General features: G+C 62.1%; 2 protein-coding genes and 1 long non-coding RNA gene across 12 annotated transcripts in view; 2 read left to right on the top strand and 1 right to left on the bottom strand.

Annotated features, from left to right (window-relative positions):
• The window catches only part of IQCE (IQ motif containing E), a 42,906-nt gene extending 40,898 nt beyond the window's left edge, over positions 1-2,008 (top strand). For all 7 annotated transcript variants that reach the window (XM_053213661.1, XM_027042356.2, XM_027042359.2 and 4 more), the window contains one exon: positions 94-2,008. In XM_053213661.1, the coding sequence (XP_053069636.1) occupies positions 94-206 (113 nt within the window). In that variant the 3' untranslated portion in view covers positions 207-2,008. The remainder of the gene's footprint in view (positions 1-93) is intronic.
• Positions 2,009-10,451: 8,443 nt separating this feature from the next.
• LOC113594567 (uncharacterized) lies at positions 10,452-19,077 on the bottom strand. Of its 3 annotated transcripts, none has more exons than XR_008294720.1 (3): positions 16,121-19,075; positions 15,624-15,914; positions 10,452-15,282 (listed from the first exon to the last, which is right to left on the bottom strand). It is a non-coding gene; the product is annotated as an uncharacterized LOC113594567 (long non-coding RNA). The 3 variants fall into 3 exon arrangements; XR_008294721.1 differs by having other exon boundaries at positions 10,453-15,282; positions 15,624-16,225; positions 16,307-19,076; XR_008294719.1 differs by having other exon boundaries at positions 10,456-15,282; positions 15,624-17,681; positions 18,395-19,077.
• Positions 19,078-19,314: 237 nt separating this feature from the next.
• The window catches only part of TTYH3 (tweety family member 3), a 28,521-nt gene continuing 19,981 nt past the window's right edge, over positions 19,315-27,854 (top strand). The window contains exon 1 of one of the 2 annotated variants that reach the window (XM_027042365.2): positions 19,315-19,645. In XM_027042365.2, the coding sequence (XP_026898166.1) occupies positions 19,523-19,645 (123 nt within the window). In that variant the 5' untranslated portion in view covers positions 19,315-19,522. The remainder of the gene's footprint in view (positions 19,646-27,854) is intronic. The other variant, XM_027042366.2, reaches the window with a different exon arrangement.

Raw genomic sequence — 27,854 nt, forward strand, 5'->3', positions numbered from 1 at the left:
AGCAGGCGCTGTGCCAAGTGTCCGAGACTGGCGGCTGGCGCGCGCCCCGGCCCCAAGCAGCTGCGGTGACAACCCTGCTCCGGTTCCTTGCAGGGCCGTCCTCTCCCTCGGGACCGGGACCCGCAGACGACGGCAGCTCTGACGACTCCGACGAGATCGTGGTGGCCCCGGCTGTGGCCCCGAGGAAGGCCGCCTCCCCACCCTAGGTTCCGGGCCTGCCCCTCATGCGGCAACGGCCCTGCAGGGAAGCTCGGGGTTTGGAGGACGAAGCGTGTCCTAGAGGACGTGGGAACTACAGTTATGACTGGAGAGTATTTTACCTTGTTAACAAAGAGCTCCGTGCTCCACACACACACCTCAGCAGCCTGGTCGGTGCTCCTCTTCCGTTGCTCTGGTCGCCTGTTTGGTTGCTTGTTCAGGGAATCCTGAATGATCTTGTCTCCGGGAAGGGCCGGCGGCGCAGTTTTCGGTGTCAGACGGACAGACGCTTCTGCCCGGGACGGGCCAGCCGGGGGCCCTGCAAAGACGCGGTCTCGGCAGCCGCTTCCTGGCCTCTGGCCGTGAGCTGGGAACACCCGCCTTGTCTGGAGCCGTGCTGACGGCACCCCGTTCCTCTCCTGCCACTGCCTTCTCTGGCACCGCGTGCTCTGGTCTCCACCCGGCAAGTAGGCAAAGTACTTTCTGGAAGAGACACATATGACAGACCCCTGTGGCAGGATACGGCGTCTCCAAGTCTTGTGAGACATGAGGACATCGGGGCCCCAAGAGGGGCTCATGTTCCTCAGGCTCCTCCTGCCCCTCTCCACGCAGACCTTCCCCCACCATCATCCCCACCGCCAGGGCCCTGTGCCCAAGAGGTGCTGTGCCCAGGAAGGAGTCTGGCGAGACCCTGTCACTGGGTAGGCCAAGCCTTAAAAGGCACCAGACCCTAACCACGAAGTACCATCAGGTTTGCCTTTGAGAAGTGCAGCGGCACAGCTGTCCCCAGACCCCGGGCAGGGAAGGGGTGCTGGGCTCACCCACGGGCCGCAGGTGATGGGGGTGCCCCGGGCCCTTGCTGCGTGCGGGCCCCAGCTCCCGCCCAGCCTGTGCCACACAAACACAGAGCCCCCCCTTTGTCTGCAAGGTCAGCCTTTGTTGATGGAACGAGAAGAGCCTCAGGCTCGCGGTCGGGGGGGGACGTCAAGGGCGTCTTAAGAGCCCCGTGTCCCCAGGCCGGGCGTCCAACTCTCCACAGGTCCACAGGCCACACACCTGGCGTGAGGAGGCTCGCTCTTGCCTGGACTGAGTGTGCCGGCTGGAGCCCTTCTGAGGTCGAACCTTGGGGAGTAGGATGCGTTCTTCTTTGGGGAAACCCTTGGCCCTCCTCACCGTGGCCAGGAAGCTTCTGGCGCCACAACCAGCTAGAGCCCGTCCATGGTCGTCCACCCCGAGCCGCCGGGACCACCCGGTCAGGCTCCGTCCACACAACAGCTTGAGAAAAAAAAGCCCAGCCAGAAAGCTAGGCCGATTTAGTCTTTTGTTGGTTTGGTCTGTGGGCTGCGAAGTCCATTTTCTTGTTTCTCGTTTTTCCCACTGGACCGACTGGTAACTGGACCGAATCTGTTGCCGCCCCTGGCTTGTTTCACGCGTGGGGTCTGTTCCCCAGTGACCCGACCACCCTCCCCTGGGTCCCGGGCTCGGAGCTAAGGGTCTGTAGGGGCTGGGCGAGCGCTGGGGGCCTGCCTGCTCCTGGGGCGAGGCTCCTCCCACCCGTCACTCAAACAACGGGCATTTCCACCCACTCGTCATTCGGGCCCTGGAGAACAAGGCCCCGCGTGGCGTCCGGGCTGGCCTGTGTGCCGTGACCGGAGGGGCCTGGCCAGCGGGCAGGGCCACGAAGGCAAGATCGGTCTGTGTGCTTGTGTTTTCCAAGGAGACGACCCCAAGAACTGTAAATATGTACACGCGTCTGCCTGTGTGCCTTCCGGGCAGCATTGTTGATCTATTAAAAGCAAACATTCTCGAAGCCGCCTCGGTCACTGATGCACCTCTAGGCCACCGTGAGTTCAGCCAGAGTCCAGTGTGCACGCCCTCTGGCGGATGGCCTGCCCTGTGGCCCTGTGGCCCTGTAGGCGCCGAGGAGAACCCCAGGCAGCGGCCTGCTTGTGGGGCCTGGCCGTGGGGCTGGGTTTCCTGGCCTGCAGAGCCAGAAGGGCCTGGAGCGCCGACTCCCTGTGCCTGCTCAGCTGGGGGCCATTGCCCACACGGGGCCTCGGGGCCCACTCCAGGGAGGCAGGGGAGGGGAAAGGGATCCAGCAGAAAGGAGACAGGCACTGCGACCTCAGGCATCAAGCGCCCCAAAGGCACAGGTCCGTGCCCTCCCGTGGGGAGTCCGGGGCATGTGAGGCTCACCGCGCCCTGGTTGTCACCACAGCACCCGCACACCGGCTGGGGGCTGACAGAGAAACGTGCCCTGTTCCCACCCCGGCCACCCTCACAGTGCAGAAGCGGAAGCCGCGTCTCCCGGCCCTGACCCAGCTGACCCGGTGCTGCCACAGCCGGGCCTCCTGACCGCGGGGATGCGAGGCTTCCAGGCTGCCGCCATCCCCCCCCCGGCCCCTCCCTCCCGAAGCGGCGCCGTCCCCCCCACCGGGACGCACGGGGGCTGACCCGGCCTGGCCACGGAGATGCTGCTCCTGCCGCACGGGATGCCGGAGAGACCCCAGCCCGGGAGCCGGGGACAGGCTGTCCTGTGGCATTCCTGAAGGTGCCGGGTGATGATGACAGAGGAGTCCGGGCAGTGTCACGGCCCCCGGCGGCCCTCGGTTCGCACCCACCCAGCAGGCACGCTCCGGGGAGAAAGAGGGCAGGGAGGGCAGTGCTAGTGGGAACAGCACAGGGCGGGACCGGGTGGCTGCCCAGACAAGTAGACGCGTGAGGGCTGTGCCGAGGGGCGAGCCCAGTGGCAGGCGGCTTCCAGGGAGCTCAGCTGCGGGTCTCCGTGCCCAGGGACCCAGGAGGAGTGCGGGCCGGGAGGTCCCCGCCAGGGTGGACAGGCGAGGGCCCGGAGAGGGAGACCGCCAAGACCAGGAGCCCCGCAGGCCTCCCAGTGGGGAGGTCGCTGACTGGGCAGCTCAATGGCTTTTTTTAAGTTTATTTTGAGAGAGACAGAGAGGGCACAGGTGGGGGAGGAGCAGAGAGGAGGAAGGAGAGAGAATCCCAAGCAGCTTCCACACCATCAGCACAGAGCCTGATGCGGGGCTCGATCCCACGAACCGGGAGATCACGACCTGAGCCGAAACCAAGAGTCGGGAGCTTCACTGTCTGAGACACCCGGGCGCCCCTCGATGGGGTTTTTAGGGGGTTTTGTTTGCTCGCTCCTCTATGTGTGAGGGAGGGACTCTGAGAGACAGACCCATGGCCCCGACGGCACGTGCTGGCTGTGCCCTGTCCCACGAACGTCCACTGTCGTCCTGACAAGTGCTCTTGGCCCTTCAGACAGACCAGAAACCTCCATCCTGGCAAAAATACCCACAGCGTTAGGAAAAGGGAGACCAGCCTAGCTCATCTGCCAGGGTGAGCACAGCACGCCTTTCTCTCTGATTTCGAGAAATAAATATCCTCTGCAGAAAGCCCGCTACCCTTCGAGATCCGAACACAATTTAAACTCCGAGTCCACCTGAGCTTAAATGACAGCCCTGCTGTGGCTCCGGCAGGAGCACCTGCTGTCACGTGGCTCAGAGATTCTCTGAGGACCGGGGGTCCGGCGGGCTGCCCCTCCAGGGTCCCACCTTGCCGCGTTCCCAAGGGCCCGCTAGCCCCACTTCCCTGTCGGCTAACCGTCCTTAAAAACGAGAAGTCCCACCTGGGAGTTAAAACGTGAAACCAGCAGGTGGCTCAGGGGAGGAAGCGGTGGACCCACCGGCCTTCGGCACGTGTATTTAGATCGTTGCAACTTTATGCGTCGTTTATACAGGAGTCTTCGGAAGGGATGAGGTTTTCACCCTGTGCTGCAAAGAACAGCTGTCTTGCAGGGTATTTGTCTTGTTTGCCGAGTAAATCCTGTCACTTTGAATTGCCCCCAGGGGTGCGACGCTGTAGCCCAGGCTGTGTGCTTCAGAAACCTCACTTTCCGGGGCCGCTGGGCCTCTGCCTCGCACCGGCTGGGGTGCAGAGGGCCAGCCGGAGGGAAGAGGCCCTGCCGCCCGCCCACGGCTCCCTCCTCTCCCGCCTCCCCTCCTCCCTTCTCCTTGCTGGCCCAAGAGGACTCGAGCGTCAAGAAACGAAGACGTGAGGGGCGCCTGGGTGGCTCAGTCGCTTGAGCGTCCGACTCTGGATTTTGGTGCAGGTTACGGTCCCACTGGGATCGAGGAGCCTGCTTGAGATTCTCTAGCTGCTCTTCCCCTGCTCCCGTGCTTGTGCTCGCTCTCAAAAATAAAAAAATTAAAAATTAAAAAAGAACTGAAAATGTGTTTTCATCTGGGGGTGTTTCCCCAAATTCTACTCGGCTTTTGCTTTAGCAGCAGGGAAGGAACCTTTGACAGGAATCCACGAATCCGGCGGCAGAAGACAGCTGATGTCTGGGGAATAAATCTTCCCCAAGATTTTGCTTGCGTGCGGCTGCTTGCCAGGCCCTTAGATCCTGCTGGAATCTGCCCGGAGCCCCTCCAGGGGCTCGTTGGCCAGCTCTGGCATTGCCTGAGCCCACCTCGCGCCCCATCACCACGTGTCTGGGCAAACGGCTTGTCTGGAAGGCTTCACGCTTTGTGCAGGAGCCGCTTGGGCCTTAAGGAGTCTGTGATGGCAGAGAGCAGAGAACATCAGACACCTTCCCCGGCCACACGCCTGTCCCTGCGTGTCCTCAGGGAGGCTGGGGTCCACCCGCAGAGAGCAGCCTCCAGGGGAGACCCTCCCGGGGAGTTCCTTAGCTGGAGCTGGCAAGGGAACGGAGTACGGCCCAGCCTCGGGCCCTGGCCAGCAGGGGTAGACAGACATGTGAATCCGTGAGCAGGCACAGAGATACACACGTGCACATGTCCCGCTCCCTGTTCCTGCCACTGGTTGGTTTGTGACCCTCGGGAATTTGAAAGTAGTGCCCAGCCTGGCCCGCAAGGAGCACGTGGGCCTCCTTATAGACTCTTAACTGAGAGTTACCCGCAGGCCCTTGCCAAGATGATTTTCTTGATGAGATTCTTCAAAAGTCACCAGGGAATATGGAAAAAAATGTCAGAATCTGAATCCCCGGTTCCTTTTAGCACCTGCTACTGGGCTGAGGGCACGAACGAGGAGGAGGAACCGCTCCACGTTCCGGGCTCGGGTACCAGCCCGGGTACCAGCTGGCCTTTGGCCAGCGCCTTCCACTCACATCCTGGGAACCCAGCCGGGCTGCGGACAGCGCAGAGGGGCGGCCCCATTAGCCAGAGCCTGCCTGAGGAGCCTCTGGAGTTTCCATGGAATCCTTTCTGAATAGGGAGCGGGGTGCCCCGGAGCTCACCGTTAATTAAGCCCCAGAACAGCTTGGGATTCAAAGGAGAGGGTGCAATCTGTGCCAAGGCCCCCGGGGCTGCCATTCAGGCTCCCAGCCTGGCCGCTTGCTTCCTCAGCCCTCCCCTTCCCGGCCGGCGGCTCAGAAGGAATAAAAGCCCGGAAGGGGGGTGGCTGGGGTCGGGGCCCCGGCGCGGCCGCCCCTGCTGATGGTGGCCTCGTCCCCGCCCTCCGTCTAGGCCCAGTTCAGTGCCAAGGGCCCTCCCTCTTGGCAGCACTGGCGCGATGGCCCTACCCCCGTGTCTGGTCTCCTCCCTCACACGGTATTTCTCCTGCCCCCCCACCCAGCCTGTAACCAGGCTGGGCACCACCCCTGGTTGTCTGTCTGTTAGACGGGGGCATCCCCAGGGCTCCATCCCCAATGCCCACACTCCCCAAATACTGACACGGACGTCTGTACCTACGTGTCTCAGAGGCCTCAAGCTCAGCTTGGCCCGGCTTTCAGTGACCTTTGCCCCCTAACCTGCCCCCCGTCCAGCGATCCAGCGATGCCGTCTCCATGGGCATTGTCACAAGCCACTCGGTTTTCCGAGCCAGAAGCCTGGGCCCGTCTCTCTTCATCGTCCTCACCCCACAGTCAGCCACCAGGCCCGGGGCTACTGTGCAGAACCCCCAGCCAGCCGTCCCCCCGGACGTGCTGTGCACCCATGGGCAGACACACGCGGACAGACGTGCACGTGCATGCACACACACGCACACACAAACATGCTCTCATACGAACGCAGGCAAATGCACAAACGCACGCTCATGTGAAATACATACTTGCACATATGAACACACACCCAAAGACACAAAAGCTCACGCACATGTACACCGTAAACTCAAGCCATGCTAAGCTATGTGGTTTCCACGGAGGAGACCCCAAAAAGGAAAACGTGTGACCAATGTGAAAATAGGGACTTCTGACAGGGGTGGATGGGATCGTCCAATCTCAGCTCCTCGGTAAGTGGTTCGTTAGTGGACCATACACACGTAATTAGGATCCCGTATGCCGCTCGTGGGTTCCACGAGCTCCCACCGGCGTCTACACCACTCCGTGTGAGCCGCTTGACGCACTTATCCAACACACATCATCCTCACTTGTGCCCCAGCTGTTTGAGAGTCCTTGGCCGTGTCAAGATCCGAACGGGATATGCGGTCTTTGTTCCCGAGCGCCGAGGACTCACATGAACACGCCGGTCTCCAGGGTGCTGGCCTCTGCCCGGCCGCAGGTGTCCCTCTCCGCACGGCGTGGCCACGGCTGTGTGCGCGAAGTGATTTTCTGAAGGCCGGTTCACAGGGACCCCCGGTGTTCGCGGTGGGAGGCTCTCCTCCTGCAGCGGTGCCCAAAGGAGTTACATCAGATAAAAGGAGGGATCCTTTCACCTGGCCGGGTCCGGCGGCCTCAGCTGCTGGCGTTCAAGCTGCTTTCGCACCAGGCTGTCGTCACCGAGAGCGCAGTGGGACGGGACACTCTGTGAGCACTGAGGTGGAGGGCAGAGTCCTCTCTCCCCTAGGCTGTGTCTGGGGGAAATCCTCCTCTTACACCGGAGCTGTCCGCCCCCGCCGCCCCACCCGGGTCCTGCCCACCTCTGCCTCCCCGCCCGGCTCTCTGGCCACTCCCTTCACATCAAACACGTTGTTTTAAAAGACAGAAACGGTACAGCAGCCACACATCGTCCACAGACCTTCTTCCTAGAAATAGCCGCTGTCGGTACTCGGTAAATATCATGGGTGGGCGTCCTCGAGCTGCAGCGTAGGGCTGAGGCCGCTCTCAGGATCATCCCGCATCTGACGCCGTTCCTCTGCCCAGAGCCACTTGGAGGTTTTCTGACTGTCCCCCAGCAGGGCACTCAGGGCTCCAGGAAAGTGCATCCTGTAGCTGTGGCGGGGGGGGAGGGGGGGGACAGGTCTCAGGGCCCCCTGGAACATTCTGGAATATTTCTCTCACTGCCCCCTCCCCATTTATGCCCGTAGTGAGTTCTTTACAAATTGGGAGAGGCCCTGACAAAGTCTCTCAGAATTCTGTGGACTTCCTTCTTTGCTTCCGGAGGCCTGGGGTAGGGGTAAGCTCTGCGTGTATGCTTCCAGAATCTTCCGCGCTTTAGTTTGTGGCCAACGATTGCACCCCTGTCCTTATTTGGTTACTGCTGGTGGAATTTTGACTTCTCTCTCCTGTGTCTGACCTTCCTTCCCCCTGTTGGGTACTGAGAGGAGGCTCTCTGCTCCAGCCTCAGTCCCTGTCTTCACCCCACAGGTGTTTCTACAGCAGGTGACACTGCTGACCCCCTCCCCTTCCTCGGCTGCCCCGACACCCCACATCCCTGCTCTGCAGACCTCTGGGAAACCCTGTCCTCTGCTCCCACAAGCCCACACACACCACAGCCTTCATCTTTCCTGCCGCGTGGATGACGGCACCCGTACCTCCCCGGCCACCCAGTCACCCCCTCCTTGGCGCCTTGGGGACGTCCCCAAGACACCCACCTCAGCTTGCCCAAAATGACGCTCACCAATCCCGCCCCCACTGGGATGGCCACTACAAGAAGAAATCAAAGCCACAGGTGACAGGTGAGGACGTGGAGGCACGGGAGCCCATGTGCACAGTCGGTGGGAACGTAAGGTGGTTTCGCTGCTCTGGAGAACAGTCTGGTGGTGCCTCAAGTAGGTAAACAGAACCACCGCGGGATCCAGCAAAGAATTCAACCCAGGGACACAAGGGACGAGATGTGTGCACACTCACATCCACAGCAGCAGCGCCCACAACGCAGAAGGCGGAAGGAGCCTGGTGTCTGTTGTCAGGTAAAGGAGTCGCGGTCCATGCACACAGCGGGCTCCTCTCCAACCTGACGGAGGAGGGGAGCCCTGACACACGCTAGCACACGGGCGCCTCTGGAGGACATCGTGCTCACCGAAACGAGGCAGGGACGGGAACACAAACATGGCTGGGGGGCGGTGCCCTGGCTGGGAGGGGATGAGGGTTAGCGTGCGATGGGGAAAGAGTCTCCTGTGGGGAGATGGAATGTTCTGGAACCGGACGGCGGTGGTGGTGGCCGCACAACAGGGTGAATGTGCTCGATGTCCCCAAACTGGGCATTTGAAAATGGTTAAGATGATAAATTCTTTGTTATATATAGTCTACCCCAATTCAAAAATCTTTGTAAAAACGGGGCACCTGGGTGGCTCGGTCAGTTCAGCGTCTGACTTCAGCTCAGGTCACGAACTTGTGGCTCATGAGTTCCAGCCCCGCGTCGGGCTCTGGGAGGAGCCTGAAGCCTGCTTCGGATTCTATGTCTCCCTCTCTCTCTGTTCCTCCCCTACTCGTGCTCTCTTTCAAAAATAAATCAAGGCTAAAAAAGTTTAAAAACATCTTTGTAAATAACACAAATCTCTCCTCCCATGCAGGCACACCCTTGGGGACCCCTCCTGCACCCCACCGTCCACACACAGGCCAGAAGCCTGGAGGGGGTGCCCTCTGAGCCTCTCCCTCTCCCCTATCACCATCTCCAAAGTGTCAACAAAACCTCCTGAGGCTTTCACCTCCTAAAGATGGCCCACGTCTGTCCACTCCTCCCCATGTCCGTCCCTGACCGTGACAGCTCAAGCCACCATCTCAGCCGGACCTGCGTGGCCTTGCCCCCTTGTCCTGTGGGCCCAGACTCGATTCGGCCAGGGGTACCTGCCGTCAGCCACGGCCAAGGTCAGGGGCAGCCAGGAACAAGCGGGAGATTTGCTGGGGAAGTGGCTTTGCTCCGAGAGAGCCCGAGACATCTACCCCGTGGGGAGGGGTGTCACAAGGTCCTGCAGGGCCTCCTTTGGCCCCTGGCATGATACCCTCACGGCACAGGATTCACCCTGTGTGGCACTCGGCCACTTCCACTGCCCTGTCACTCAACGCCGAGATCATTTGATGGCTGTGTGACTCCCCTGACAGACTCCCTTGGTTCCAGACTGTGTCCGCAAGGCTCACTGCCGCTCCCGAGACCTAACACGGCATCTGGTGCACAGGAGGTGCTCAATAACTGTGCAGAACGAACACAAGAAGCGCTTAGCAACTCCTGGGCGAGGGGCTTCCCTTCCTCCAGCAGAGCCCTTCCGGCGCGCATCTGTCCCGCCGGACCGTGAGCCGCCTGCACAGAGCAGGCCATTCACCTGTACACCCTCGCAGCAGACACGGAAGGGGCCTAACGCATGCAGAGTGAAGTATTCCGCCGCTTCCCACAGGACCTCGGAGGCGGCCTTGGCTCTCTCTTCTCACTGCCCTGTCCCCGCTAAGTCTCAGGAGAGTCCTCAGAACCTGAGACCTCCCTCCATCCTTCCATTCATTGGCTTTAGATCTGGCTGGAGACTGAGAACACCCAAAATATCAGTAACCCAAACACTTTCGAAGTTTCCAAAGCCCCCAGGGAAACAGGGCAGGTGAGAGATGGCGGCTGCACGATTTTCAAAGACCCACACTCTCCTCACTGCTTCACTCTCCCAAACACAAGGCTTCACGGCCCAAAAAGGCTGCTCGGGCTCCGGCCGTAACACAAACTCGAGCCACAGGAAGGAAGGAGGAAGGGGGTGTCCCCTCACTTGAGGACACTTCCACTGGTATTCCATTGGTCAGAAGGTGTTCACTAGCCTACCCAGCTGCCAAGGAGCTTGGGAAACGTTAGTCTATTCTCGGTGGTCATAGACGCAATAAAATCGGGAAGTTCCGTTGCTAAGGGGGGGAAGAGAAGGACAGATCCAGGGGGGGCCAGCACTCATCTGTCCTGTTCCTCGTCTCCATCCCGGCTCTATGAATCCAACGTCAGGCACTGTGGCCCATCCTCCCCATGCTGCCCTGTGATCCTCGGTTAAAAACCAGGGTAAACACACACCTTCTCTCCCCAACAGACTCACTTGGATTCCCTCCATGTCCCAGCTTGGCACCCCCCCCCCTCCGCCTCTGGCCCTGACCCCTGCCCTCCCCTCTAGACGCACGCGCACAGCCTGCCCAGAGCATGCCCTTCCCCCCATCCAGCTGACCGCCTTACACAAGCTGTTTCCCGCCAGCAGTGTCCCGTCCCCCAGGCCTGCCCGCCTGGCCCTGCTGAGACGCTCCCTGGGGTCAGCCCCTCCTTTCTCTGCGCTCTCACGAACTGAGTTCGTACCGCCTGCTTTAATATTTGCTGCACGTCTGCTGTGGGCCAGGCACTGAGAGAGGAAGGCACTGTGGACCTTCAAGGATCAAGGTTTATTTGATCTGTTTGCAAGTCTGTCAGCTAGGCTGGGCGCCACGCAGACTGGAGTAAACTCCTTCACCCACAAACACCCACCCGCCAGGGTGCCAGGACCCAGGCGGGCAGACCTCCCTACCAGGCTGGCGAGGGTCCAGGCGAGAGGCCCAGCAGCACAAAGTGCAGAGCGGGCAGTGGCCGGGGTTGGGGGGGGGGGGGGCGGGCAGGAACACGCGGCCCTCGCCTCCGGAGGAGGGAATGGGGGTCTTCCTGCCTAGGGAACCCTTGGCCCTCCCCCTGGAGCCAGAAGTGGTCCAGCGTGGCTGGGGCCGGCAGGCTGGGGCGGAAGCAGGGCCTGTGGCTGGGGCAGGGGGCAGGGAGGGGGGAACTGCACGTTCTGTGGAGGAGTTTGGCCCTCACCCCGGGAACCCTGGGAACCGTGGGAGCAGGGAAGGGCTGCTGGCAGCGGGATGCCAGGTCCAATTTGCCTTTCAGAAGGTGAAGGATCCCTGGCAGCTGGGAGGGCTGACGATGATTCAGGGGCTGGTGAGGAACTCTGTGAAGGCTGTCCCCCTCCGTGCCCACCAGATAAAGCCAGTCCCTCTTAGCCACCCCCAAAGACAGGAGAGGGCTGGGCATCCCAAGTGTGCCAGGCGGGGAGCGGCCTCAGACTGGGACACATTTCCAGCACATTCCCTCCTCACTGATCTCGGTGCATCCCCAGGGCCCTAACAGAGCAGAAAGTGAGGCCAGGCAGGGAGGCGAGCCCAGTGTGGCTGCCCACTCACCCACGACCCCCTGTCCGTGCTGCTGAGCAGCTGGGATATCTGGGGAGGAAAGGGTTCCTGGGCCCGCAGGCAACAAAATCCAGGCCGAGGGATCTAGCCAGACCATCCTGGCCGGTGACCCGGGGTGAACTGACCCTCAGTTTGGGAGTGACCGGAGCCATGTCTCTGGGTGACTGTGAGCACGTGGCCGGAGCAGGCCTGTGCCAGCCTGGGCAGCTCCTGGAGAGCATGATGACGTCTGTTCCAGAAACATGCACGGAGCACCCGTCAAGGGCCCAGCCATGATAATGCCATCATCTTGGCCTCAGTTCCAGAAGCCTCCACCTTGCTCCTGCCCCGACCCCTGCCTCCCTGAGCCTCCGGGAGAGATGAGGAGGACAGGGACAGTGGGGGGTTGGCACGGTCAGCGTCCTTCACACAGACGGGGGCGGGGAGGAGAAGCTCAGGCCATGAGCACAGCCCTCCCCGTCTGCCTCACGTTCCTGGCAGCCTGCTGGAGACATTTCCTTCCACCAGCCCTGTGGGGCTAACATTTCCTTCCAGGGCTTCCCAGAAGAGGCGGCCCACCCTGGGGAGGGAGACCCTGACTCCCTGGGCCCCACCCCGGCCAGGAAAACAGTGTGTGAGGGAATGAGAACTGTCTGACCCCACTTTGAACCTGGGCCCCTAGGACCCCCACGTGGGGATGCAGTGGCTGGCCTCTACTCAGGCAAAGCACAGTCGGAGTGGCTGGGGGGTGAGTGACAGGCCCCCAAAGGCACTTGGGCACATCGCGTGGGGAAACAGCTTACAGTGAGGGAAGGAAGCTGGGTTTCAGCTGTGAACATCCCCTTTCTAGCGTAACCCTGGCACCCGCCCAGGGAGGGAAGCAAGATCGTCCTCCGTTTGCAGACGGGGAGACTGAGGCTTGGAAGGCTGCCCGGCTGAAGGGTCTCAGCTCTTGGAAGGGGAACGGTGTCACCAGACAGCCCAAGCCTGGGAGCAGCTGGCAGGGCTCAGGAGGGGGCAGGGAGAGCCTGCCTCTCCCAGGGCCCCCGGCGAGAGGCCGTGATCCCTCCCCACACTTGCTGGCCTGCTTCCGAAGGTCCAAGGTCCGAGAAAGGAGCCTTCTCTCCCCAAGCACAGGGACAGTGTGATTGACAGTCCATCCTTCCAACAGCTGCCCGGTCAGCTTTTGTCACCAGCTTGAAGCCAGAGACCAAGCCAGAGTCCCCTTCCCGCTGCTCCTGGAGACAGAGGTGAGGTTCCCGAGCTGTGGGGAGGAACCCTCTCAGACCCTCTCATCCCAGCTGCTCACATCCATTTCCTCCTCTGCGCCTGCCAGGGAGGAAGGGACTGCACAGGACTTTAAGAATCTCTTCTCCTTTTGCAAGTCCGCTCAATCTTGACTGACGTAGCCCCGGCCCGTGTCCACACTCCCCTGTGTCCGTGCCTTGTTCAGTCCTGCCCATTGTCTCTGTGCTTGGCCATGACTGGCTTTGGCCAATGGGACCCATTATTAAATGGGACACGAGCAGGCAAGTGTTCACGCTTCAGGGCTTAAAAGCTCTCCTTCCCACCGGGGAAGAAGCCGACCCAACTCAGCTGAGTGTGGCCCCGGCTCAGCACCAAGCACCAGCCATCTGAGACCGTCCAGATGGCTCAGTGGGTCTGCCGTGTGACCGCAGGTACATGTACAACCCTGCCAGCCACCAAAGGACCACCCAGTTGAGCCCACGCTGCTCAGCCCCGAAGCCACAAACAGATACGGCATAGGTGGTCTTAAGCCACTGAGTTTTGGGGGAGGTTAACTATTCAGCAACAAATGCATCACCCGTTGGTCTTTTAAAAATACGTTATTTGGGGGGTTGCACGGCAGAGAGAAGCAAACCAGAAATTTTGAGAGACAGGGGTTTACACCTTGCGTCGATACCTAACCCTCTGGGCCTTTTTTCCTCCTGACACGGGGATGGTGGTCATCTGTCTCGTGTGAGGATTAGCAAGACCCGAGTGTGAAAGGGGAGTCGGCATCGGCCCCAAAACGGTCTCACGCCTCACCTCACCAGTTGCAAGGTGGAAGAGTTCCGCAAACCACACGGAGATTCCAAAACCGGCTAGGAGAACTCACGGAAGTCACGAAAGCAGATACGTCACAGGAGAGAGCGGCCCGGGGTGGGGATGGGGGTGGTCCACGGGGAAAGTTTCTGTTGCGCTCAGGACGCGTGGCCCTCCGGCACTGACGTGCAACAAAACGCACAGAGTGTTGCCAAGCAGGGGCACCCACCCCAGCTCCGGTGCCCAGAGTTTTTTTGGGTTCCACGACGTAGGCTTGATTGATTGGTCGGTCCACTGCCGACATGGTTACCAGGTGGACTGATGCGGCGTGGTCCAAAGCCCCCATCCTAAATCACGTGGCCGGACTTTCTGATGTGACTGGTCCCTGCGCTAAACAAAGACACGTCTGTCGGACGTGATGCAGATCTCCCCGAAGCCGAAGGCAAAGGCTGGACCTCAATTTCGGCCAGGATGACTTGTTCACCACACAGTGGCCCCGTGGTGCCTGCCACGAGGGCGACACTGTCTCCAGCTCCCTGGCCCGGGACTCAGGGCGAGCGGCTTCATCTTCCGGGTTTTAGATTCCTTGTCTGTGAAGTGAAGGAGCCACAGTTCTCTCGTGGGCTGCGAAGATCGGCCGTCTGGCTCAGGTCGGGGGTGCTCGTGCTAACACTTGTGCTTGTGCACAGTCTCTTCCCTGCCACGAGGAGAGCTACCGGACACAGCTTCCCCGCTTTGTGATGTGCCGGGGTTGTGGCACGGAGCCTCAGTTTTCCCAGCTGTAAAATGGGGAAGCAGGGCTTGGCGGGCACAAAGCCCCCGTAGGTGACACGACTTTCCCAAGGGCTCGTAGTTGGCGGGAGAAGCCTGGCATGAGCCCTGGGTCCCGCGACACTCTCTCTGCACAACGCTCGCCAGGTGACACATCGCTGGGCAGACGGGCAGGGCTGAGGGGCCCCGCCTGGGGAGAAGACTGTCTGTGATTGCTTTCCAGGCTCCTCTCATATGAGCCCTGGGGCCCGGACACCAGCTCTGTCAGTGCCGCGTGTCAGGCAAGGAGTAAGGAGGCTCTGAGCGAGACGAGGCTTGCAGGCTGGAACTCGGGGCGGGATCCCCGGCTGCCACGGCCCATCCCTGCTGACTTATTGGTTCCAGGGGCTCTCTGGACACGCAAGGCTGCCGGCGAGGTGGTTCCAGACAAGCGAGGGGTGCTCACATCGTCAGTCTGGCTGGGTCAGTGTTTGGCTCGCCCTGTGGACCTCTCGGGGAGCACGCTGAATGGCATCTCTCCCAGCCTCCGAGCCACACGGCCAATGCCGCCGGGCCAACCTGAAAGCAGGGCTCCTGAGGCTTTCCCGCGGCCAGGACCCACGAGCCAGGTGTCTGTGGGGAGCGGGCGGGGGGCTGGCGGCACAGCACACATCACAGCTGGGAAACCCGGCCTCTGGCTTTCTCTTCTCCCTGCCAGTTGTCGTGAGTGCTCTCTCCGTGGAAAACGTGAACCTCTTTGGAAGGGGTCCAAACGCAGGGGATGCCATTGTTCTGGTTTCCGCCCCAGCATCTGGGAGGCTGGCCCTGCCTGGCCTTTCTCCTGGCGCCCGCAGGTCTTGGGACGGCCTTTCAGGAGCCTCAACCCAGCCACCTTCCTGGCCTGGGACACAGATCCTGGGGAGTTCCTGGCCTGGCTTGCCCTCCCACTCCGTTCCAGATGCTTCCAAGCAGGTTTCTTGTCCTTGTCCTCCACTCACAAACTGTACTTCACCGGAAGGAAGGAAAGCAGGCAGGAAGGGAGGGAGGGAGGGAGGGTGGAGGGAGGATGGTAATCCTATTTTGTGTGTGTGCGTGTGTTTGTGTGTGTGTGGTAAGATACACGTAACTATTCTGACCGTTTTTAAGCGAACGATTCAGAGGCATTCGGTACACTCACGATGTTGTGCGACCATCACCTCTATCATTTCCGAAAGATTTCCACCACCCTGAGCAGAAACCCCAGACCCATTCATCAGTCACTCCCATTCTTCCTCCTACCCTGCCCCCAACCCCAGCCCCTGGCAACCACTAATCCACTTTCTGTTCCGATGGGTTTACTTACTGTGGGTCTAATAAACGGTAGCACAGGAGATGTGGCCCTTTGTGTCTGGCTTCCGTCACTCGGTGTCACGTTTTCGACGTCCATCCACGTGGCAGCGTGAGCCGGTGCTGCGTTCCTTTCCGCGGCTGGCTGACGCCCCTGGCGTGGCCGTACCACCTGTCGTTCAGCCACTGAAGGACCCTCGGACGGTTCCCGCCTCCTGGCTGTCGGTGCGACTGCGTCCTGTCATTTCATAGCCTTCTCACCGTGAGAGGCTGAGGCTCACAGAGCGTCGGAGAGCGCGTGCAAAACCTGACTCAGAAACACAGGATAGAAAAAAACCCGGACTTCGAGGCGGAGGAGTCTTGGGTAAGCCCGACAATGGCTTCCACGCACACAGCGTGAACGGAGCGTGCCCGGCGCGGGGGGCGGAGCGTGGAGCGGGGGCGGAGCGTGAAGGGAGCGCGCCCGGCGTAGGGGCGGAGCGTGGACGGAGCGCGCACGGAAGATGGACTCACGCTGCGCTTTCCACGCGTGGCCTCCACCACGCAACCTCCCCAGGTCGTGGGGCTGGTTTTAGCCCCATTTCACATACAGGAAACCGAGGCCCATATGTCTGCCGTCTGACTGTGTGGATTAGGAACAAGTGTCCTCATTTCTGAGCCTTGAAGCACCCCCTCCCACCCCCTCTGTGATGTGGGCACCTGGTGGGGCGGGTTGCTCCAGGGGCTCGTGGCTCAGGGCTGCCCAGCTGGGGACCGCCAGGCTGTCCTTCCTGCCTTCACAGAACGGCTGTGCGGAGGCCTTCTGGGTTCCCGGCTCTGGGTCCTCCCGGATAGAGGGGCTCGGATGCCCCAGCTGCTTATCACCACCCGGGAGAGGACTAGCGGTTTCCGCATCTGCTGCCTCCTCCTGAGTCACTGGAGTGTGTTCCTGGGCGCCCTGGTCAGGGGCCAGCACAGCCGACTGAGTCCTCTTTGACTTCTTGGACCAGTAGTGCCCTATTTCGGGCCATTCGGTCTGTGGCCAACAGTACAAGGTTGAATCTTGGTTCCCTGGTTCTGTGGTGATTCCCATGCCTCCAGAGCAAAGGTGAGAGCTGGGCCTCAGTTTCTGCATCTGTAGAGTGGGGCCAGAGTCTGGCCACAGTCATTCAGGACAGGAAAAACCACCATAGGTCCAGCCAGTGCCACCAGTCACCCAGAGGGTGGGGTGGGGACAGGGCCTCCTTGTGCCCCTCCCCCTCTACCCAGTGTTCTCCCTTTACCCCTTGCCTTTCTAGAGACTGGGCAGCAGGAACCCCAGTTTACGTATCAGGGACAGGAGCAAGTGTCAGACTCCAGAGCCCCTGGATCCTTCCTGCGCACCCTCCCCCCCAGGCCACAAGAAAGTGTTGTCTGCTGGATGCCCTTCAGTACCAGGGGGATTTTTCTCTCCAATACCCAGGCCCCCAGGAGCAGTAAGTTTGGGGCTCTGGCAGTGCTTTTCCAGGACCGTATGTTATGGGTCCCTCCTTTTCTCCACCCTGGGCCCCTTTAGTATTCTTTCTCCAGGGACCGCCCCCCACCACCTTAGGAAAAGGTTTCACAGATCACACTGTGTTGCAAGCATTAATCAGTGATGACCTCACTTGCCGTTGCGTGCCAATCAGAGGCAGAGAACGCCTGCCCAGCAGAAGCTCTGAACGGCCTGATGTATGGGTTTCTTGCGGCTGCTGTAACAACACAGCACCACAAACCCGGCAGCCTGAACAACAGGCAGTTACCATCTCTCAGTTCTGGAAATCCAAGTCTCAGCTCAAGCAGTCCGCAGGGTCGATCCCTTCTGAGGCTCTGAGGGAGACTCCAATCCACCCCTCTCTCCCGGCTGCTGGTGGCTCTGGTGACCCTCAGGTTCCTTGGCTGTAGACACATCACCTCCATCTCTGCATCCGTCTTCATTATGTTGTTTTCCCCTGTGTCTATCTCCTAGTTGACGTATCCAAATTCTCTCTTCTTATGAAGATACACTGTCATTGGATCGGGGCCCCTCCATAATCTAGGATGACTTCCTCTTCACCTGATCACATTTGCAGTGACCCTGTTTCCAGATAAAATCATACAAGCACTAGGAGTTAGAACACGGACATATCTTTTGAGGGGGGGGACACAAGTCAACTCAGTACAGCTGAGCTGTCATTTTATGTTTGAGTCAGGCTTTCTGGCCTTACCGGAGGAAAATGCACAATATTTCGAGGCTTCTGGAAACCTGGAAAAGAGCTGATAGTCCCCATGCATCCACATGGGACCCTGGTGGGCCTGCCACCCTGGTGCCGGGGCATGGGAGTCGGGGGGAAGCAGGGCATCTGTGACTGTGTGTCCCACTGCCAGTGACAGGAACCAGAAAACTATGCCCTTTAGGGATGGAGAATGTGACCTCTCTCTTCCTGCCCCACCATTATTCTCCAACTGGGTGGTATGTAAATTATCCCAAGGGTGGAAAACACAGTTTCCAAAAGGCCTCTCCTGTGCCCACAGGCCTTTGCAGGAGGCTGAGTGAGCCACCCAGCCTTATTACAAGAAAACAGACGAGTCAGGGCAATCAGGTGAACAGATGGACAGGCCTCTTGGGAAGCCACTGCCCAGAGCTGTCCCTGTCCACAAAAGCCTAGCCCAGCCTGCCAGAAGGGGCCTGTCTGCCCACAGAGCATAGCAGATGGCAGAATCCCAGGCATAGGAACCTCTCTCTCAGAACACAAGGAGTCCAGAAATAATGCCCCAGGGTGCTGACAAGCCGGAGCCAAGAGGATGCACCTTGTGCCCTAGGGTGCAGAGAGGGGCGAGTCTGCCATGCACTTACAGCATTTCCAGCCTCCTCTGTTCTTGGGGTTCCCACCTCCACTTTAATACAGCATGATAATGCCTATTAGGAAATGTGGCTAGGAGACTCCAAAGTCCACGCTGGGCCCTCCCTGGCAGTTGCCTTAATTTCCAGGCTCAAGGAGGCCAGGACAGAGCACTGTCTTGGTCATAAAAGACACAAGCTTCCCCAAAGGAGTGGCCAGGCAGGGACTGGATCTACCTGCCCATCCCCTCACAAGCACATACTGGGTCGCACTTTGCTGTCCTGAGCACTTTACATTCACTGTACTTCCCTTTCACGGACGAGGACACTGATGAACAGAGAGGGTGAGTAACTTGTCCAAGATCACACAGCTGTGGGTGACCACGCCAGGCTCTGAGTCCACATCATCTTCATTTGACAGACAGACTCGGGCTGCGTGCAGGGGAGGCCAGCCCAGCTCCTCCAGGCCGAACGCCACAGAAGCTCAAGGAACGTGCAACGGTCGAGCGCACGAGCGAGCGCCCGGGGGGAGGGCGGCCAGACGTGTGGACGTGAGGACAGGGTTTTGGCCCCCGCCACGACCCGCTGGTGGAGACACCACCGCCCCGCGCCCTTCGGCGCGGGAAGGGGGCCCCTGCTGGGCGGAGCCTCCTCCCGCGTGCCAATGGCGGCGCGGGGGCGGGGCCGGCGGGCGGGAGCGCGCGGATGGGCGGGGCCAGGGGGCCAAGGACGGCGGGCGGGCGGGTGGGGGCGGGGCCGGCGAGCTACGGACCAATGGCGGCAGGGGGCGTGCCCGGCTACCGGGGCGGGGGCGGCGGGCTGTGGGCCAATGGCGGCGCGGGGGCGGGGCGTCGGGCCGCGGGCGGGGGACGAGCGGAGGCGGCGGCGGCGGCGGCGGCGGCGAACAAAGAGGCGGCGGGCGCGGGCGGCCGAGCAGAGCCGAGCGCAGCCGAGCCGGGCCGAGCCGGGCCGGGCCGGGCCCAGGAGCGAGCGGGCGATGCGGGCGGCCGGGCGGGGTTTGGCCGGCCCCTGAACCCCGCGCCCCCCGGGCCAACGAGGGAGCCCCGCGGCGGCGCGCCCGAGGCAGCCGGCCCGCCATGGCCGGGGTCAGCTACGCGGCGCCCTGGTGGGTGAACCTCCTACACCGGCTGCCCCACTTCGACCTGAGCTGGGAGACCACCAGCAGCCAGTTCCGGCCCGAGGATACCGACTACCAGCAGGTGACGCGGCCCCCCTGGGTCGAGGGTCAGGGCCCTGGGTCACGGCCCCTCCATGCCGAGGGTCACGGTCCCGTCCTTTCGAAGATCTGAAGATTCCCGAACCGCCCATCGAGGGTCTGGCTGAGGGCGGGGGGTGGCTCCCTCCCCGAGGGTCACGGCCTCCACCTTCTCGTGAGTCACAGCCCCTTTCTTCTCTAGGGTCTCCCCTCTGCGTCCTGGGGGCTCCCCTCCTTGAGCGTCTAAGGACCCCCATCCTGCATGGAGGGTCCGCGGCCCTCCTGCAGATTCTAGCTTTCTCCCCCGGTGTCGCTTAGGCCCACCTTTTTAGGGTCATGTGGAGCCTTCACGCGTTTCTCCCTGGAGCCCCCTCTGCCAGCTGTCAGCTCCAACCCAGGCCCTTGTCCATCTCCTGGGGCAGCCCTGAACTGTGGCCCTACAGAGTCCCTTACCCAGAGGATCCCAAGCCCATACCTGAGAGCACTGGGTCCAGCCAGGAGGGGGGGATTCCTGGCCCCCTCACCCCCAGCTGGGGAATCCCACTCACTGCCAAGATTTTGGTAGGTGAGCGAGCTGGGCAGATGCCAGCCCTCTCTGGCCGGCAGTGACTCCCTGCTGGGTGGCCAGGCTGTGGGATGCACACAGTGCGGTGTGTGCTGTGGTGACACCTGGACTGCCTGGGGACCCGGCTGCCCCTGAGGAAGGGAGGCCTGGCCACAGACACTCAAGGTGGGCCTCAGTCTGGGAGGCTGGAAAGGGGCTGAGCCTGGGCAGAATGGGGGACAGTGGAGGTCTGCAGCCTTCTCCCCAAGGGATCAGGCTCTCCCAGTAGAACCCTAGTCCTGGGGGTCATGCCAAGCCCAAGCACCACCCCCAGCACTGATCCACTGTCATTTGAGTGCAGGGCAGGGGACTGGGCTGTGGGCATTTCCTTCCTGCCTGGGGATCCGGATTCCAGAAGCCCCATGACCCGGATGCCTGGTCACCCGGAACTCCTCTGGGGTTCTCTCCAGTGGTCATTGCAGAGCTCCGGGTGGAGTGGAACAGCGTTCCTTGTCAAGATGGCCTGGGAGTCCGGTATTCCGTGGACATTATCGCACCTGGCCTGTGTAGAACTGTCTCCTGTGGGCACCCTCAGCTAGAGGATGAGACCGGAAGCAGAGAGCGAGGGCACCGCGGGCATCTCAGCTCTGCGGGGGAGCCCACCACTCCCGGCCTCAGTGGTCACCTTGGGCCTGCTGATCTGCTTCTAAGCAGATTAGAAAGGGGGCCGGGGATTGGCCCAGGCATGCCCAGAGACAGCAAGGTTTTTATAAAACTCAACGCCCACGTTTAGAAGCCCAGCCGTGGGGTGCCGACCGGTGTGGGAGCAGCACCCTTCTCTGCTCCCCAGGGGCTTCCACGTGTCACGGCTCCGTCACATCAGGCCCCTGGCTGTCCCCGGCCAGGAACTGTGCTTTACTTTAGGAAGTTCTCTGCCAGTTATCGGTTCTGAAGCTCCGGGACTGCCCCTGGGGCGCCTGGGGCATCTGGACCCGCACAGAGCTTGCCTGCAGGCTGCATCTGCCATCCCACCACCCTCGGTTGGACTGGCTGTGGCCCCTCGCCCCCTGGGGCTCTCGGGACACATCGTGGGGTGTGAGTGAGGGCCCGACGTCTGCAGCCTGTGGAGGTCTCCAGAGTGGGGGCCGGCCCCCCTGGCTCAGCCCGACCTCCTGCAGGGCCCTGTGCCCCTGCGGGTGTGTGCCCCCAGCTTCTGTGAGCACTGCCCCCTCCTCCGCTGTGGGAGGGCTCTGACTCACTCTCCTGCCTCCTCTCTGCGGAGCAGAATTAGCCACTGAATAATTCACGGCGTGGAAACCAGCCTGTCTCCATCCCCTGCCACCTCCGCTCCTGGCTGGGGGCTAGTAGAATGAGCCAGACCCGGACATGCGTCCTGCCCCTGCCTTCCCGGGGTTGGTGCTTTTGGGTGAACACTTGACCTCTCTGATCCTTCAGTGCCACATCCTGAAATCCGGGCTGGCGCACTTCTGTGGGGCTACAGTGGGGGATGCAGAGGCCCCATGCTTTTGCTTCGTGCTCGGTGGCATCAGACAGAGCTCCCTTCCTGGGTGGCTGGGCAGTGGGTCAGCGTGGACCCTGTGGCCTAGGGCCCTTTCCTGCCTCCCCTGGTTTAGTATTCCTGGCTGTGGAGGGGGCAGCTAGCGGGCGGGGGTCCCCTCGTCCTCTTGCCCCAGGCGCCCCCTCTTGGCCGGCTTCTGCCTGAGCTGCAGGGTCTGGCGATGCCCCCACCCCCATGTGGCCTGGGCCCAGCGTGGGAGGAGGGCTTCTGCCTCCTGGACTGTCCAGGGGACGAGTGGGGTCTGGGTCGGGGGAGTAGGGGATGTGTATGGTGTGAGGAGACCAGGCTTTGTCCTTTGCCGTTTCCGGCCCCCGCCTTCCACTGCCGGGTGCCCTGGTAAAACCCGCTGGAAACCCCCATGGCCCGGCCCTGTTTTGGGGCACTGTGCAGGGCTGTCCGTCACTGGTCCTTTCTCTCACAGACCGGGAAATGAGGATGATTGCCTCCCTTGTACAGATTAGCAAACCGAGGCTCAGAGAGGGAAGTGGCTCAGAGTCACATGATGACGAGGTGGTAGGAGCCAGAGTCAGCCTCCTGGGCCCCCCTCTGCTGGCCCCCTGCAGGGGTCAGGAGCAGATGCGGGGCTCTTCCGAGGGCTCCCAGAGCCCTGGCCGGCCCTACCTGGGGCTTTGGAGCCCCTGCAGGAGCAGGGCTGGCATTTCTCTTGGGGCGGAAGGTCTCGGGTTTCCATGTCCCCGAGGCCACCATTCTGAGGGGAGGGGCTCCCTGGCCATTGATGCATCTCTTGGGGGCCCGGGCTGTTTGCCGGATGGACAGATCATAGGGAGGGTGCCAGTGGGGTCTGTGGGTGGACGGGGACTGGAAGGAGGCAGAGAAGCTTTTGGAGTTTGCTCTGTGCTACTCCACCCCCCACCTGCCTGCCAGGAGGGGCTGCTGGTCCGACTCCCCTGGGGCTGGGCCCAGAGTTCCCCACACAAGGGGCAGCTGGATGGGTGGGGACTGTCATTTTAGGGGAGCTGCCCGGAGGATCGCAGGCCCAGAGAAAGGAGGAGACTCTGGGGGTCGCACTGCTGAGCTGGCGGGCTGGGCCCAATGTCTGGGGGCCTGATGTGCTCTGAGGTGATGGTAGGGCCTGCCCTGGCTTCAGGCAGGGGTCCCACAGCCTTTTCAGTCTGGAGAATAGGGGCCCGGGCCCCAGCTCTGTTGCTTCCTATCTGTGTGACCTTGGGGGGGATCATCTCCCTCTATGGGCTGCCCCTTGGGGAGTGTGCCCCATCCATCCCTACCCACCCCAATGACTCCCCTGCCAAGCCTTTTCACACCCCCGTGTCTGGAGGCCGAGGCCAAATTCACTCTCTTTGTTCATTATCTCTGCCAGTTCAGGGCGGCTGGAAGCTGTGAGGTGTCAGGACAGGGCCTGCAGGAGCGCAGTGGTCAGGGAAGTCTTCCTGGAAGAGGTGCTTCCTGGTCTGCCACGAAGGGCGCCAGCCAGGCTGCGAACGCCCGGAGGGCTGGGACTTGCCTGGAACATGGCATTAAGCGGGCACACTGGCTTCTCTTCCGGTCAGATGGTAGCATTTGCCTCAGGCTTGCGCAGCCTGTGAGGCCTGTTTCTTGTTAGAACCCTGAGTGCTGGGATGGTTCATTCGAGACCCTAAAGATAGGACAGAGGTAGCCATGCACAGACCTTGGCAGAGACGGTTCCTGGCCACTGGAATGGCACATGCAAAGGCCCTGAGACAGAAGCCCGAGCCTCAGCCCAAAATAAGGGAGTCTTTCTGGTCTGAACGTGCTGCCTCTGTGCTCGGAGATGTGTGAACCCTGACTGGGTGGCCCCTCAGAGGGCGTTTGAGGTCTAGGTTGTATGACTGTCAGGGCCCAGGGGTCTCCTAGCTAAGACCGTAGCGCCTTGGCTAAAAGCTATGACTCAAGAAAGGTCTGCCGAGTACCTGACTGCAGGCTGGTGTTGGCCGAGCCCCCGGGTCTTGTGGGTGGGGTGGCCCTGTCGTCATCTTCCTTCCATCGCTGATCAGCAGGTTAAAACCTGGGGGGATCGCCTGGCTTCTCATCTACAAAAATAATAGATGTTGGCGGAACATTTGGAAAATAGGAAAAAGCATGAAGAAAAAACCAAAAAGCGCCTCTGGCTGGGTTTCACCCCCACACGCAGACCCGTGGGGTGCGCATCACTTGGAACCAGAATCACGCCGCACGCCCGTATTGTCACCGACTTCTGGACAATGTTGTTGGCCCTGGGTTCTTGATGTGTGGCCAGCGTCCCATGGTAACAGTCAGGATGCTGGGGTGCAAGTGACAGAAACGTACTGAACGTGACAAAGCTCGCTGAGGAGTGGGCGGGAGCTTCTAGAGCACCCCCTGCACAGACAGAGCCGATGAGCTGGATTTGGGGGACGCAGTGGTGGGTGAACACGGAAGTGCCTGCTGGGACAGATCCACTGGCTCTTTCCTTTCCGACGGGGGGCAGGGTGAAGCCTCTGGTTGCCTCGGCTGCGAGGTCTACACTGCGGCGGTCTTCGGGGTGGTTAATGGGAAACCTGGCACATCCCCCGCTTGGTGTTGGTGTGGGGCCTCTGTCACCAGGCCCCATTGTTCTGCCTTTCGGCGGCCCCTGGTTTTCAAGGGTCTGTGGATGTGGTGACGAGCCGTGTCCCCGACACTCTACTCCTCTGCCCAGAGGATATGCAGGAAGGGACATCGGCCGTTCCGGCCCTGGCCAGGGGTCTTGGTCAGGCTCTGGGCAGGGTGTGCTGTGGCTCTCACCCCAGGCCACAGCCGCTGTACCAGAGAGGCTCATAAACATTTCCCCGGGCGGCCACACAGTGGCCCTCGGGGGTGGGCATTGTCACTGCTCTAGAAGCAGAATTGAAGCCACTGGCCGGCCAGCATCAGTGGGCTGGAAATGTGGGCAGGCTCCTGCTCCAGCGCGGTACTCCCCTTCGGTGGACACAGTCCCCGTGCAGAGGCTCCCTGGTCCCCTAGCGGGGCCTGGTTCAGGGAAGCTCAGCGGGTGTGGGGACCGGGTCCTCTCCCCCTCCACGGGCAGTTCTGCTTTGGCTGCACAGGAGGAACGGAATCTGCAGCCCGGGGACCGGGTCACAGATATGGGAAGTGGCCCCCTGTGGCCCCACAGGAATTGGGGCATGTGACAGGGCTGGTGGTGGGTGTGGCAGGACCTGGCTGTGCCCGTGCCTGCCTTCTGGGGTCTGCCCTCAGCTTGGCACTGGGCCAGGACACACACATGGCTCTCCCATGGCTCTGAGGGATTCCTCGCGCTCTTGGGGAGGGTCTGATGGGCACCGTTGCCCAGAACAGGGGGCTGCTTTCCAGAGGGTACCCCTGAGCTGGGGTCCCTGCCCAAGGTGGGACAGCACGTGCCCAGAATGGGGTCTGCTGCCTGTCCAGCAGGACCCCTGGAGGTCACACACCAGACGTGCTGAGGCAACAAGGATGCTTCGGGCCGTGGAGGGGGCTGTGAGGGCTCTGGCGGGCCTCGGTCAAGGCCAGGCCTCCAGGCCAATAGCAGGCGCAGGATGGGGGCTGCAGAGGAGGGGCCTGGGTGTGGGGTGTGCCCGCAGAACCTGGCAGAGGACCCAGGCTGTGGCTGGGTGGGCTGTGGGAGAGGGGCTGTGCGGGGCCCCTCCGGAGCCTCCCTGTCCCCTGTCCCCTGCCCGAGGCCTGGGTCGGGCTCACGCACACCCACCGGCCTGCATGTGTGGTCCTCCCGCAGGCCTCAGTCGGCGTGCTGCTTCTGCTCCCCAGAGGAGCCTGGCTGAGGCCTGGGTCCCCACAGGAGGAGCGGGTGGGCTACGAGACGTAGGGGTCTCAGGGCTCTGTTTTGTACCACAGGCGCCCACTGTGGTCGGGTCTCTCCTGTATTGGCTGAGGGCGTGGGGCAAGGCCGGCCTGCCCAAAGCCTGAGCGACCGCTTCCTTCTCGCTCTGAGGAGGGTCCCGGCCTGGGGTGCCGCCCCCTCCGGCCGCATGCACTCCAGCTGGGCTCCCGACTGTCGTGAGGGCCGCCGCAGAAGTTGTGGTGTCTCGTCCAGCCTGGCCCTGGAGGCTGGTTAGGCTGCCCTCCCCGGGCCACATCCCCCCTTGAGTCCTGGGACAGAGCTCCGGCTGGCCCAATGATGTGACTGGGCCTGTCGGCTGGCTCCTGGCTGCATCCGAGGCCTGTGGCCTGGGTCCCTAGGGGTGGCCAGTGGAGAGGTGTGTGCGGTCCAGCCTGGGGAAGAGCAGAGGGCTGTTCTGGGCGCCGTGCTGGGAGATGCGTTAGGGCACTGGGGCCCGATAGACACCCTCGCCGCGGGGAGGGCAGCTCCTGTGCCGTGTCCTCCGGGGTCCGTTCCCTCCGCGAGCGGGTGTGGCGTGGGCAGCAGGACAGCGGGCTGGCCCCCAGACCCGGAGGGCGGTGGGGCGGGGGCTGCCTTGGGGGGTGAGCCACCAGAGCTCGTCCCGGGGCCTTGAGCCCAAGTCCAGCCTCGCCAGGCCTCCATCCCGGTGGTTCCTGGAGGGCAAGGGCGAGTAGGGTGCACACGCCGTGAGGGCATCAGCCTGCAGCCGGTGTGTGTCCATGTGCGGCCTGGTGCTCTGGGTCTCAGACCTCCGGTGGGAGGACTTGGACAGACAGCCGGGCCCCTCCTGGGCTCCTGCTCGGCCGGCCGCTGGCTGTGCTTTCTCCAGGATGGCCACGAGCTCACCGTCATGGAATTCGTGAAACCCAAGCCCAGCTCAGTGGAAAATCTGTTTTTAATTTTTTGGTCGGCATGTGGGAGCCGCAGCCAAGTGTGTTAGAGGGGTGGGGGGCTGTGGGCCGAACAGCCAGCCAGGCGCCCAACTCTTCTCCACAGCCAGGGCCCTCGGCACCCGCTCAGCCTGGCCCGGCGGGTGAGGGGGCCTTTTCCGGAGCTTTCCTCAGGAGGCCCGTGTGGGCTCAGACCCCTGCTTCCTCTGTACTTAAGTGTGTGGGGCTCCAGCATCCCTTCTGGCCTCAGGCCCCTGGCCTGGAAGGTGGGTGCCACCCCTTTCCCAGGTGATCTGGGGATCCGCGAGGCCCAGTGTGAGGCTGGGTGGGTGCCGAGGCCAAGAGCCAGCCCCAGGGGAGCGGGCAGCGCCGTGTGGCATGAGCCCTTCCCAGTGAGGGGCCCCAGGCACAGGAGCTGCGACAGCAGCCCAGCCCTCAGTCCAGGCCCAGGGCTCCGGCCGAGACGCATGTGGGTTCCCAGATGGTGCTTTGGGGGTTGGGATCCCGCCAGCCTCCTGGAAGACCCGACCTGGTCTCTTCCTGTGGAGAAAGGCCCTCGGCAGTTCTGGGGCTGGGGTGGGACTTCCCCATTGGGAAGCGGTGGAGGGTCCTGCCTGCCCCCACCCCACCCTCCAGAGCCCCTTGGGACATGGGTGTGCAGCCTGGACCTCGTGCCGGACCTTCGCCCGGGCCGTCCCTCTCTGGGAGCGTGCCCTCCTCTCACGGTGCCCTGCTGGTGCCCTCTGACACCTGTCATCACACCCCCCAGTCTTCCGAGGCTCCGGGTGTGTGCTGCTGGGGTCCCGGAGACGCGTGCCCCGTGGCCCCCGTGTGAGGCCTGGTGCTGATGTGCCTCCGTCTCGGGCTGGCCCTGGGCCGAGGGGCCCTTTGTGTAGTGACTCGGGCCTCCCTGCTCCGGTGAGGCAGGTGTGACCACCGCAAGGATGGTGGGGTGCAGGGCAGGGAGAGCCCAGGCCCCTGGAGGAATTTGGACTCGCCTTCTGTTTGGAGCCTCGCCCTTGAAAGCTGGTGGAGCTGCCTCGAAGGGAGGGCTGGTGCAGGGAGGGGTGAGGACGAGCTGAAGGGACAGGCCTGCAGCCATGGCCTTGTCCAGGGACGCCCACCTCCGCAGACCGTGGGCCTCACGCCACGGGCAGTGGCGGGACCTCAGTTACGGCAGCTGGGCCTGGGGGCCTGGCCCCGCACCTCCTGCCGTGTGACCGGGCGGAAGTCCCCGATGCCCCGAGAATAGCGGCGTCGGCCCTGGACGTCGCCCCCACGTCCTCCTCGCCCGTGAGCGCCGGGGCCTGGGTGTCCGTGACTTCTGCCAGGAGGCTGGCCCAGGGGGTGTGCCGCTGTGGCCTT

Source organism: Acinonyx jubatus, chromosome E3 (assembly GCF_027475565.1).
Source record: "Acinonyx jubatus isolate Ajub_Pintada_27869175 chromosome E3, VMU_Ajub_asm_v1.0, whole genome shotgun sequence".
NCBI classification, from domain to species: Eukaryota; Metazoa; Chordata; class Mammalia; order Carnivora; family Felidae; genus Acinonyx; species Acinonyx jubatus.